This window comes from Mus pahari, chromosome 2, assembly GCF_900095145.1.
Source record: "Mus pahari chromosome 2, PAHARI_EIJ_v1.1, whole genome shotgun sequence".
Classification (NCBI taxonomy): domain Eukaryota; kingdom Metazoa; phylum Chordata; class Mammalia; order Rodentia; family Muridae; genus Mus; species Mus pahari.
Window position 1 is genome coordinate 62,228,918 of NC_034591.1, and position 13,963 is coordinate 62,242,880.

General features: G+C 35.0%; 1 protein-coding gene across 1 annotated transcript; it reads left to right on the forward strand.

Annotated features, from left to right (window-relative positions):
* LOC110316659 (olfactory receptor 2A12) lies at nt 1–6,114 on the forward strand. The gene is made up of 2 exons (XM_021191089.1): nt 1–104; nt 4,894–6,114. The coding sequence occupies exon 2, from the start codon at nt 4,951–4,953 to the stop codon at nt 5,875–5,877; it is 927 nt and encodes a 308-aa protein (XP_021046748.1). The 5' UTR covers nt 1–104; nt 4,894–4,950; the 3' UTR covers nt 5,878–6,114.
* The last annotated feature ends 7,849 nt before the right edge of the window (nt 6,115–13,963 follow it).

Below are 13,963 nucleotides of genomic sequence, written 5' to 3' on the forward strand. Positions count from 1 at the left end.
CAGACTAACCTACACAGGTGTCAGCTGAGCCAAACAGTCTTCCTCCAGTGTCCCAGGTTTACTGTCCTACCTGAATGTCTTCATTCTGTGCAGAGCCTTAGAAGGTTAGTTCGGGTCACCAAATCATCACCTCATTTTTTAAACCCAGGGAGTGTTCCTGATGGCAATGTGCTCTATGACAGTATCAGTCTTTCTGATACATATTAAAATATTTTTTCTTTAATTTCCTTAAAATTCAAATGAATTCTTTTTCTTTTTAGATTTCGTTTTTCTTAATTTTTTAATTATTTAAATGCATTTTGATAAATCAAACATAAAAATAATATTGAATATTATGAGAATCAAATAATACATTAAAATTGTTCAAATTTTATATTCATATCCTTTCATACCCTAAAAATATCATTAATGAATATTACTATCCACAACAGAGGATATTATATCTAATGTTAAATACCAAATTGTTTCAAAACATCCAAAATATATTTTTGGAGTTTAGCATAGTAAAAGAGCATAAAATATTTAAAATGAATCATTAAGAAATATATTCATAAGCCCTTATATTATATCACCTGACATAGTGAAACAGTATTTAAAATGTGTTATATATCTATGCACATTGTCTAACAATCAGTTTACTTTAAAAAAATTATCAATTTTTCTAGGTGAGAAATTACTTTATCAGTGAGTATATTTTAAAAATTTCAAATTAGCAAAAACTCTTTGAAGTTAAACATTAAGAAAATGCTAATTTTAAGCACAGTAAGATAGATTATCAACAACATTTCCATGATGTTTGTAGAACACGATTTTAATATTTTCAGCTGTTGATATTCAAGAAATAAAACAGTTATTTTAGCTTTACTTCATTTTTATGTCTCCCTTTTCATTTCTTACTATATTAATTTGGATCCTGTCTCTGTGCCCTCTGGTTAGTCTGGCTAAGGGTTATCTATCTTGTTGATTTTCTCAAAAAAATCGCTCCTGGTTTTGTTGATTGTTTGTTTCATTCTTTTTGTTTCTATTTGGTTTGATTATTTCCTGTGGTCTACTCCTCTTGAGTGTATTTGCTTTTTTGGTTTTAGAGCTTTCTGGTGTGCTGTCAAGATGCTCCTGTAAGCTCTCTTCAGTTTCTTTTTGGAGGCACTGAGCGCTATGTTTCCCTCATACCACTGTTTTCATTGTGTCTCATAAGTTTCAGTATGATGTGTCTTCATTTTCATTAAATTCTAAAAGGCCTTTAATTTCTTTCTTTATTTCTTCCATGATCAAGTTATCATTGAGTAGAGCATTGTTTAGCTTTCATATGTATGTGTGCTTACCATTGTTTTTGTTGATGTTTAAGACAAGCCTTAGTCCATGGTGACCCGGGATTATTTTGATCTTCTTGTATCTGTTGAGGCCTGGTTTGTAACCGATTATATGGTCAGTTTTGGAGAAGATACTGTGAGGTGCTGAGAAGAAGGTGTATTCTTTTGCTTTAGGATGAAATGTTCTATAAATATCTGTTAGATCCATTTGGTTCATAACTTCTGTTAGTTTCACTGTGTCTCTGTTTAGTTTCTGTTTCCATGATCTGTCCATTGCTGAGAGTGGGGTCCTGAAGTCTCCCACTATTATTGTATGGGATGTGATATGTGCTTTTAGCTTTAGTAAGGTTTCTTTTAAGAATGTCCGTATCCTTGCATTTGGAACATAGAAATTCAGAATTGAGAGTTCAACTTCATAGATTTTTCCTTTGACCAGAATGAAGTGTCCTTCCTTAACTTTTTTTTTTTTTGATAACTTTTGGTTGAGAGTTGATTTTATTCTATATTAGAATGGCTACTCCAGCTTGTTTCTTGGGACCATTTGCTTGGAAAATTGTTTTTCAACCATTTACTCTGAGGCAGTGTCTGCCTTTGTCACTGAGGTGGGTTTCCTGTATGCAGCAAAATGCTGGGCCCTGTTTACATATCCAGTCTGTTAGTCTACATCTTTTGGGGGGAATTGAGTCCATTGATAGATATATTAAGGAATAGTGATTGTTGCTTCTTGTTATTTTTGTTATTAGAAGTAGAATTATGTTTATGTGGTTATCTTCCTTTGGGTTTGTTAAAAGATTACTTTCTTGCTTTTTCTAGGGTGTAGTTTCCCTCCCTGTGTTGGTGTTTTCAATCTATTATCCTTTGTAGGGCTGGATTTATGGAAAGATACTGTGTAGACTTGGTTTTGACATGGAATATATTGTTTTTGCCATCTATGGTAATAGAGAGTTTTGCTGGGTATAGTAGCTTGGGCTGGTATTTATGTTCTCTTGAGGGTCTGTATGACATCTCTCTAGGATATTCTAGCTTTCATAGACTCTGGTGAGAAGTCTGGTATAGTTCTGATAGCTCTGCATTTATATGTTACTTGATCTTTTCCACTTACTGCTTTTAATATTCTCTTTGTTTAGTGCATTTGGTGTTTTGATTATTATGTAACAGGAGAAATTTCTTTTCTGGCCCAGTTTATTTGGAGTTCTGTGGGCTTCTTATACATTCATGGGCATCTATTCCTTTAGGTTAGTGAAGTTTTCTTCTATAATTTTGTTGAAGATATTTACTGACCATTTGAGTTGGCAATCTTCCTTCCTTCTATACCTATTATTCTTAGGTTTGCTCTTCTCATTATGTCCTAGATATCCTGGGTCTTTTGGATTAGGAACTTTTTGCTTTTTGCATTTTTATAACTGTTGGGTCAATGTTTTCTATGCTATCTTCTGCACCTGAGATTCTCTCTTATATCTCTTTTATTCTGTCAGTGATGTTTGCATCTATGACTCCTGTTCTCTTTCCTAGGTTTTCTAACTCCAGGGTTGTCTCTCTTTGTGATTTCTTCATTGTTTCTATTTCCGTTTTTTAGATCTTGTATGGTTTCTTTTTTTTTTTTTTAGTTTTCTTTAAAGTAATCTTTGAAAAATATTTACTGACAAATTAAATTAAAATATTATTCTGAGGACTTTCAAAGTGCAAAATGAGAATTTTGTCACCATTTGAAACATTATAGGAATAAGATATTTTCTTTTCGAATTGTGTAAAATAAATGTTTGCTATTCTAGCATCTTAAAAATACATCACTTAGACAGGTTTGTGAGGGTTTGTTTTATTTGTTTTATTTACCAGAAATCTGTGTTTGTGTGGTGTTAGGTAGAGGTCAATTTAGTGTTCTTCCACATGAATAGTCAACTGGACATATATTATAGTGATCAGATTATACTATTTACCAAAAAATCTATGTTCAATTGTACTTCACATTCCTTTCATTCATTTAAGAAAGTATAATTATGCATGTTGCAATGCCTGCCCATTGGGAACACATTCACTATTCCACTATCAGGTAACCATTCCTCATCAGTCAGAGTTTTCTTTTATTTCAATTGTTGTTTCATTAGTGACTTTTAATATTCTGCTAGTCCAGGAAAATTAAGTTTTAAGAGACTAACAAAAATTTAGTAAACAACTCAAATTATACCTCCAATTAAAATTTAAACAGAATACTATAATAAAAAAAGAAAAAGGAATTAATTCAACATATAAACACATAATCAACTTTAATCTTAAAATTAAAACATGAAAATTATCAACTAAAATAATTAGTTACAAGTTAAGCTAATATCAGTCACAAAATACATATAAAACTAAAATAGAGATATGAAAATGTAGTTAAGAATCACATGGCTAAATGACTGTGACACCAATGTAACAGGAGCCCCAGAAGACGCAACACCAGGAAGTGTAGCACACAGAAGAAAGACAGCAGTTACAGACAGTTGCAGAGAGTGAACATTTATTGAGAATTTATTTTTTATTTACCTTATTCTCTTTAAAGAGTCTATTTTCAGCCTGCAGAGTCATGCCATTTTCAGCTGGTGAAGAATCTTCAGTTTGCTTTAGTACACATGTATCTTCCTTTTCCTTTTTTATTTTTGAATGTTTTATACATATATACAATACAATGTACTGTAGCTCCATCAGTGCTCATAACCCTCACTTATACCTCTCTCATAATGGTCCATTCTTATTCCCAAATAGCAGCCGTCTCTTTCATACTTTTTTTTTCATACTTTTTTAGTATAGGCCTTTAATTTACTGAATGTATTACACAGAAGGCACTTTATTTGCAATTTAAAGACATCCATTTTACAGATAGATTTTTTTTTGGTGAAATCTCTTCATTGTTTTTCACCATTTCTCAGCAGGTAATTCACATCTCTTCCTCTGGTCAGCACAAACCCCTGGCTTCAGGTAACCACATGATCCCCTGTTCTCAACAATCATCTGGACTCTGAAAGCTGATCTCTCCGTGTGAGACCCCACTAACTTTCATATCCACCTTTGATGTCTGGAAGGGCTGTCTTACTCTAAATTCCTCATCAACCAAGAGCTTGTACTTTATCTATTGACTCTTATGCCCATGTCTGAAGCCAAGGAAAGTCAAGAGATTATCCTGAACATAAATTCTCTTTCTTCTTACCATACTGTATTTAGTAATATAAATACTGTGAGAAAGATTGGGAAGTGCTCCCAAAGCTTTCATTTCTGTGGTGAACATAGACCAATGGAGGTAGCAAAGGAAATGGACATGTCTCCTTCTCTTTCCTTAGTTACAGCCAATCCTTATCATTATCATGAAAATATTAGTATTATAAAATCTATAAAGAAGGTATCATGTTTTTTCTATGAAACAGGATAAATATTTTATAATGCTCAACAGCTACAGTTTTCAAATATCCCTAGAAACCAAATTGCAAGTCAACATAACAGAGATTGAACTAGAACTATCTATGAATTACTGATTTTTCACATCTGACATAATTCGAACTCAAAAGTGAAAAATCCCTTTCTTTTGTCTTCCTTCTCTTTCCTTCAGCTCTGGAATTTCCTGTCTGACTGCATTATAATATTCATCTGTCACAAGAAGGTGGGGATGAACCAGACACGAATCACTGAGGTCATTCTCCTAGGATTCCAGGTTGACCCCTCTCTGGAGATGCTCCTGTTTGGGCTGTTCTTGCTGTTCTACTGCTTCACTTTGATGGGAAATGGGATCATCCTGGGGCTCATCTGCCTGGATGCTAGGCTGCACACTCCCATGTACTTCTTCCTCTCACATCTGGCCATAGTTGACATGTCCTACGCCTCCAGCACTGCCCCTAAGATGCTGACAAATATGGTGATGCACCAAAAAAGCATCTCCTTTGCTTCATGCATACTTCAGACATTTTTATATCTGGCTTTTGCAGTGACAGAGTGTTTGATTCTGGTAGTGATGTCATATGATCGCTTTGTAGCTATCTGTCACCCTTTGAAATACACACTGATCATGAGCTGGAGAGTATGCTCCATCCTGGCTGCCACTTGCTGGGTGTTTAGCTTCCTCTTGGCCTCACTTCATATCACACTCATCCTAAGACTCCCATTCTGTGGGCCACAAAAAATCGATCATTTTTTCTGTCAAATCATGTCAGTATTCAGATTAGCCTGTGCAGACACAAGACTCAACCAAGTCGTTCTTTTTGCAGGCTCTGTGATGGTCTTACTGGGGCCCCTGTGCTTGGTGTTAGTCTCCTATACACGAATCCTGGTGGCCATCTTGGGGATCCACTCAGGGGAGGGCCGCAAAAAGGCCTTCTCCACCTGTTCCTCCCATCTCTGTGTGGTTGGACTCTTTTTTGGCTGTGCCATCGCCATGTACATGGCCCCCAAATCCAAACATTCTCAAGAACAGAGAAAGATCCTGTCTTTGTTTTACAGCCTTTTCAACCCTATGCTCAACCCTCTGATCTACAGTTTGAGGAACACAGAGGTAAAAGGTGCCTTAAGAAGAGCTCTTTGGAAACAGAGATCCCTGTGAGGTTGTTTAAGAATCTTCCATGTCAGGCTAAGCAGTGGTGGTACTCACCTTCAGTCCCAGTATTCAGGAGGCAGAGGCAGGCAGATCTGAATTTGAAGCTAGCCTGGTCCACAGAGTGAGTGTACAGACAATCAAGGAGTCAATGCTATACAAACAAACACAAGCATCAAAAAATAAAGAATATTCCATATCATGATCCTGGGATTGAATTTTCCCAAGTCTTTTAATTTATCAAAACTATCATACTATCCTTTTACATCTTTGAAAATCGGCAAGCAATTAATGTTGCCACTTAAACCATAGAAACAAAATATGAGAGAAATATGAAAGGAAAATCAGCCCAAGTCATAGTCACTACACATAGATGTGGGCTTACTAAAGAATATTGTGACTCATGTCTACCATATGAAATAAGTGTATATTATGACAAAATGCATAAATTATTTGACATTAAAAAATATAAATATTTTGCTGTACCAACAAATTAGAAAAATACTTATAAATGTTTTACTGGTTACAAGTATGACAAAGATCAACAATAATTAGGAATAAAACTTGATACAAGTCAATACACTAATCAGTCCTCTTTCAGAGAATCAACTCAATGTCAGGTAAGGGAGAAATTTTTCCCTTTAAGACTATGATGAACATATACACTGAAGCTCCTGTTAATCTGCCACAGACCACCCCAGTCAAGTATGGCGGTCCCTGGAATGAGGGTTCTCGAAGCTAGTTGGGTAAGGATTCAGTGGTGACAAACAGAAATGAATAGAGACAGTTTGAATCTGAGTGTATTTTGTAGGTCTCAAGCAGGGGATTTTATACATTAAAAAAACCAAACATTACATCTCTTAGAAACTATATCCAGTGAAACTATCACAAATACCAACAAAAATCATTTGGCACAGTAAAGCACAAAAATCATCCAAGCATTACAACTCTGAAACTATGTATTCAATGACTCACAAATAGAACAGGTAACATCATTATAAATCATCAAAATATAATAATTCTAAAAGGATGTATTAAGAGGGAGCTGTCATCCAAACTAGTGGCATAATTCCAGGAGCAGGTTAATAAATATTTAAAAGTGCTCTTAACTGCTGAACTAACTCTCTAGCCCCATAGTCAATTATTATTTAACATCTAGTGACTGATTTTTTATAAATCTTCAATATGTAAATTAAACTACTTTAATTCTTTTTAATTAAGGCTTTCTTTACCATACACCAAAACCCACCTCCGATGACACATGTGTAGCCAAGTGAAATTTTGTTTGGGAAAGTTTTTAATCTATCATAATAGTTTTGTAAATGATTTAGAAAGTAAAGCATTGGTTTCCCTGGGGATAAGGTCATGACCCCCATCTCTAGGGATGGTTTCTTACCCATTATTCTCACTTAAGATCTTGGCCTAGGCTACTGGGAAAATGTAAATAAGAAAAGGAATAAGAGAAAACAAAACAGATAGATTGCCATGAGAACTACAGCTCAATAATTTTTCTCCAGCAAAGAGTTCCACATCCGGTTCCAGGAGGCCTCCCCATTTTGAGGTCAATCCCCTCAGTCTGTGGAACTTGTCACACAGGTCCTACTGGAGGTGGTGTGACATTATTCCTTGATTTCACTTTTCCCAGCCACTCTAATGAGTATAGTTTAAAAAGACAGAAAGAAAAAAGAAAACCTGTGAGCAAGCACACATTTGAGAACAAAGAAAAATTGTAATTATCTACAAATGATATGATTGTAGAATTGTAATAAACCTGAAAGTATCTTCTGATAATTTACCAATATATAAAAAAAATTAACAAAGTCACTTAATATGAAATTGAGGTCACTCCTTAGAACTTGATGCTAACAGCCCTTGGTTGGATATCACTTAGTTATGCCATAGAACACAGAAAACCAGGCTGGTGCTCAACTACAAGCTTCATCCTTAATGGCTGGCTTTCATAGTACTGGAAGGTACTAAGCATGCTAATGAAGGAGAAAAATGATTATCAATCTCATCAGGATATGAACCTTGAAATTTACCGAAATACCAGACTGACTGTTGGCAAGTAATTTTATGAGAGGAAAAAAGAAAGATTTTTTTTTATTGGATTTAAGGCCAAATATGAAATATTTGGATTTTGCCACAAGACAAAATCCACACCTGATGGGGCCATCAAGACCAAGAACCCTTGGCTCTATACGGCATAAGTCTTAGGGAAACCCTAACATTCTTATTGTATTAAATGGGCACAGTATTTTACAACTCCTATTGTCTTATTGCTAAACCAATAGAACAGTTCCATCGCTCAATGCTCATCAAAGTTTCTTCTTGGAGAAGTTGGTGATTATCACAGAGACTCACAATTGATTGATGTACAGAGAATAAGAGAGTGTAGGATTCTTAGTCTTAAGTCTCACATCTATATCAGAACCTTTGCATAGAAAAGAAATCATGTGAATCATACATGATAGAGGTGTGGATGACTAAAGATCAGCCTCGTGAACCATGATCACTGAATATTGTAGCCACAGTCATGGTTTCAATCTGAAATGTTTTACAGGCTTGTGTTATAAATATTTGTTCTCTAAATGGTGGGATTACTTGTATATATTGTAGTAACTGTTTTGATTTGATTTGGTTTTTGTTGTTTTGTTTTGTTTTTCAAGTTGTACTTTATCTGTACACTACTGACTTTCCTGGAACTTGTCCTGCAGATCAGGCTGCCTCTGCTGTCCAAGTACTGGAATTAAAGGCTTAAACCAAAACCACCCCATAAAATATTTTTCTTTTCTTTTCTTTTCCTTTCCTTTCTTTTTTTCCTTCTTTCTTTTTTCCTCCCTGCTTCTCTCTTTTCTTTCCTTTTCCCTTTCTTCCTTTCTTCCTTTCTTCCTTTTTTCCTTCCTTCCTTCCTTCCTCCCTCCCTCCCTCTCTCTCTCCCTTCCCTTCTCCCTTCCTTCCTTCCTTCCTTCCTTCCTTCCTTCCTTCCTTCCTTCCTTCCTTCCTCTCTTTCTTTCTTTCTTTCTTTCTTTCTTTCTTTCTTTCTTTCTTTCTTTCTTTCTTCCTTTCTTCCTTTCTTCCTTTCTTCCTTTCTTCCCCTCTTCCCTTTTTCCTTTTTTCTTCCTTCCTTCCTTCCTTCCTCCCTCCCTCCCTCCCTCTCTCTCTCTCCCTTCCCTTCTCCCTTTCTTTCTTTCTTTCTTTCTTTCTTTCTTTCTTTCTTTCTTTCTTCCTTCCAAATTTCTCTCTATAGCACAGCTGTCCTGGAGACTGAAAACATTATGAATTGGGACTACATGATGAATGTAGATTGTGGAGGGCAAGCATTTGAAAGTCTCTGGCCAAAGCACACTGTTTCATAGTCTGCCTCGACATGAAGAGCTATTGCTGAAAGCCTGTACCCTCAGCTGAACTGCCAACTTCATCCATCTCCTGTTATTATATTTCCCTGCTGTGCCTTTGTGGTACAAAACATCTTATAAAGCTTCATCAGGTTTCAGATCCTTTAAAAACAGCCCTGTAAATAGGAAAGGCAGCTCTCAGCATTGCTGATCCCCATTGTTTTTTATAATGTTTTATTGTTTTCAAATATTCCACTGAAATACTGGATGATGAGTATACTTCCAAAGGAAAAGGAAAAATAAAAAATAACTCAAGACCTACAAAGGAAATATTTTTGTGTCAGAAATAAACGAAGCTAAGAGAAAAATGTACGCTGAGCTATACGTCTAGTAATTAATGATAGTCAGCAAACATTATGAAACAGATTTATTTATTTATTTATTTTTTAATACGGGTACACTGTAGCTGTCATAAGACATACCAAAAATGGCATCAGAACTTATTACAGATGATTGTGAGCTAACATGTGGTTGCTAACATTTGAACTCAGGACCTATGGAAGGGCGGTCAGGGCTCTTAACCCCTGAGCCATCTCTCCAGCTCCATCAGTAAACACTTTTATTTCAAAACTGATCTTCACTTTTAAAAAAATGTAATTTTTGTAGTTATTTGTGCTTTGGGTTATTTATCCTCACTAAAATATAAATTATTAATAAAAAACATATACCCACAAAGTCTAAAACTTCTCCAATGACACTAAATGTTTAAATCATTTCAAAGATTGGAAGCAAAAGTGGATTTTACATACACGGGAAGCTGTTCTAAGTTTCACCAAAGTATATTGTCCTCAGTAGGAGAAATACAATTGAATAACTCATTAGTATCTGAAATGATAAGAATAAATTTTCCTTGGCTTTATACAGTTAGTAGTGACTGTGTGTGTTCTTCTCAAATTCTTTTCCATGTAGGAGAAAGGAACAACAACAATAATGAAAACAACAACAACCAAAAATTTTGAAAATACAAAATAGCTTAAGTAGAACCCTGAAGCACACCAACGACACATGCTTTGGTCTGCAGACAAAGCATTAAGCATTTTGAGTTGGGAATCCCTGAGAAAGGCTGCATGGATGCTTTGAAGAATCAGTACTGTGTTTAAATCAAATGATAAAAACAAGGTAAATCTGACGTGAAACAATGTGAAAGACTAGGAGCAATCTAAGAATACTCCTTCAAGTAGAAAGTTGTATCTATGACCAAAACAATGAGAGTGAAAGAGGCCATTAAGAAGTTTCCAGCCTCACAGATGATGCACAGAGAGAAATAAACTCAGTTATTCTCCTTTTCAATACACATTCAATTGGTGCGAGGTGCTCGTTATACTGTTGTTCAAGAATCAGAAATACAAATTAAGAGCATGCATTTAGAAAGAAGGCATTAGACGTAGTTAAAACTCATCAAATTCATTAAATAAGAGAGACATTCAGTATTAATGGTAGAACCTCACTCAGATTTTAAAAACAGAGATTAACTAAGAGATCTGAGAGAAATTAGAAGAAAACAGAATAAATACATGAACAAAATAAATAAATAAAAATATTTTAAATTTGAGCAATACAGAGGTATTATTTTCCAATATGATCTTCTCCACTGGGATGATCCCATTCCTCTCTGAACAGGTTCTATGTGGCTAACAATGAAAGACTAAGGATTCCATACTCTGTGCTTCCAATCAACAGCAATAACTGAGGATGGGAAAACATTTAAGACTAATAAAATGTATGTCGTGAGGATCCATTAAGTATGTCAAGTTTTAAGGTGTGTTTGTGTGTGTGTGTGTAACTATTTTTACTAGTTTGTAGAAATCCTGACCACATCTAATCCCAAGATAACACTTTAAAACACATCTGAGTGGGAACACTGGGCTTGGTACTTGTCTCCTATGCATGAATCGGGATGGCCATGTTTAGGATTCAATCAGAAGGACACAAACAATCCTCCTCCACCTCTTTCCCCCACCTCTGTGTGGTCAGGCTCTTCTTTGGTAATGTCATCATCATGCACCTGGCCCCCAAGATTCCGTAGCCTGGGAAGCAGCAGAAGGTTCTTTCCCTGATTTACAGCCTTTTCAACCTCATGCTGAACTCCCTAATCTATAGCCTGACAAATGCTGAGGTCAAGGGTGTTATGCACTGTGAGACACATTCTGGAAAGGAAGGTTGTACTCCTTGTAAAATTTGGTGCCTCACATTTACTTTGCCCTTTGCTAGAATGAAAGTCATCAGAAAATGGAAACATTATGTACTCTTATGTAAAACAAAGAACATGTAAAACTGAAGGTAGCAAAATAAATAAATAAATAGATAGATACATTAATACCTTTTTATTTACTACAAATACATTCATAGAAATGGCATTTTTCACACTTTTTTGTTTTGTTTTTGTTTGGTTTTGGTTTTTTTTTTTTGCTGTTGTTTTTGTTGTTGTCATTTGAGGTAGCATGTCTTTGTCACTGAGGTATGTTTCCTATATACAGCAAAATGCTGGGCCCTGTTTACATATCCAGTCTATTAGTCTATGTCTATATGGGGGGAGTTGAGTCCATTGATACTAAGAGATATTAAGGACCAGTGACTGTTGCTTCCTGTTATTTTTGTTATTAGAGGTGGAACTGTGTTTGCGTGGCTATCTTCTTTTGGGTTTGTTGAAAGATTAATTTCTTGCTTTTTCTTGAGGATAGTTTCCCTTCTTGTGTTGGACTTTTCCTTCTATTATCCTCTGTAGGACTGGATTAGTGGGAAGATATTGCTTAAATATGGTTTTGTTAAGGAATATCTTAGTTTCTTCATCTATGGTAATTAAGGGTTTTCCTGGGCTGGCATTTTTGTTCGCTTAGGGTCTTTTGGACACTTGCCCAAGGTCTTCTGAATTTTAGTGTTTCTGTTGAGAAGTCTGGTATAAATCTGATAGGTTTGCCTTTATATGTTACTTGACCTTTTTTCTCTTACTGCTTTTAATGTCCTTTATTTGTTCTATGCATTTGGTGTTTTAATTATTTTATGACCTGAGAAATTTCTTTTCTGGTCTGATCTGTTTGGTGTTCTGTAGGCTTATTGTATGTTTGTGGGCATCACTTTCTTTTGGTTAGGGAAGTTTTCCTCTATAATTTTGTTGAAGATATTTACTGGTCCTTTGAGTTGGGAATCTTCACTCTCTTCTATACCTATTATCCTTAAGTTTTGTCTTTTCATTGTGTCCTGGATTTCGTTTTTGAGTTAGAAGCTTTTTGGTTTTTGTATTTTCTTTGGCTGTTGTGTCAGTGTCTTCTGTGGGATCTTCTATGCCTGAGATCCTCTCCTCTGTCTCCTGTATTCTGTTGGTGATGCGATTCTCCCTTCTGTCTCCTGTATTCTGTTGGTGATGTGATTCTCCCTTCTGTCTCCTGTATTCTGTTGCTGTGATGCTTGCTTCTGTGACTCCTGCTCTTTTTCCTAGTTTTTCCATCTCTAGGGTTGCCTCTCTTTGTATTTTATTTAATGTTTCTGTTTCCATTTTTTAGATCCTGGGCAGTTTTATTTAATTCCCTCGACACTTTGATTGTGTTTTCCTGTAATTTTTAAAGAGATTTATGTGTTTCTTCTTTAAGGCCATCACTTGTTTACCTGTGTTCTCCTGAATATCTTTAGGGGAGCTAGTTATGTCCTTATTAAAGTCCTCTATAATTATCATGATAACTTCCTGGAGTTTTATTCATTATGAAATGAGTATACATAACTCCAGTTATTGGGAAACAATCTATACTACTCAATAAATACTAGAAATGTATTTGTTTACCTATTAAATAAACAAAATCACAATATATACAAAAGTACCTTTATATTTTTTGCAGGTTTTTTTAAAAGATTTATTTATTTCATTTATATGTGTACATGGTCACAGTCTTCAGACACCAGAAAATGTTAAAAATTAGAATAAAAAATGTCTATAAAATATTATATTCATTAACAATTGAAGCTATTTTACTGGCATACTGGAAGAGAAGTATTTACTCTGATAACAGATCAACATTCTCAACTTTAAAAGGTATCAGAATATGGCGATACTGATATGGTCTGCCTAAGTAAAATGTGTAGAAGAAAAATATGGCAATGGAAGAAGAATGCTGACATTGTAAATATACTTCTTAAACTGCATACATAAACAAATAAATTAGGAAGCAGAAATAAAACTTTACTTTTAATAGATAGAAAAAATGTTTTCGGACCATGTATCAGACAAAGAGCCATTCAAGATCAAATACATAACAAATTTGACTTGCTTCTGATAGTTGCTTTGGTTCTGAACACAAAGTATGATACATGCCATTACACCAAATAATGTCAGTGAGAGGTCCCTGAAACCACAGATCTGAGACTACTGTACATCATGAGTTACAGTGTATCTACTGTACAAAAATTTCAGCTCTTAGGTTTTTTTTGTATAAATATAGAAAGCATTACTCAGTATCTAAGCATCTCATTACTCAGTATCTAAGTAACAAGTTAATATATCTTTAAATTTTGTTATATTAGAATAAGAATCTAAATTTTCTATTTGAGTTGCTTGCTTGAGTTTCTTTTTTTTTTATTTTCTTTATTTACATTTCAAATGCTATCCCGAAAGTTTCCTATACCCCTCCCCCCACATCTGTTCCCCTACCCACCCACTCCCACTACTTGGCCCAGGCCTTGCCTTGTGCTGGGTCATATAAAGTTTG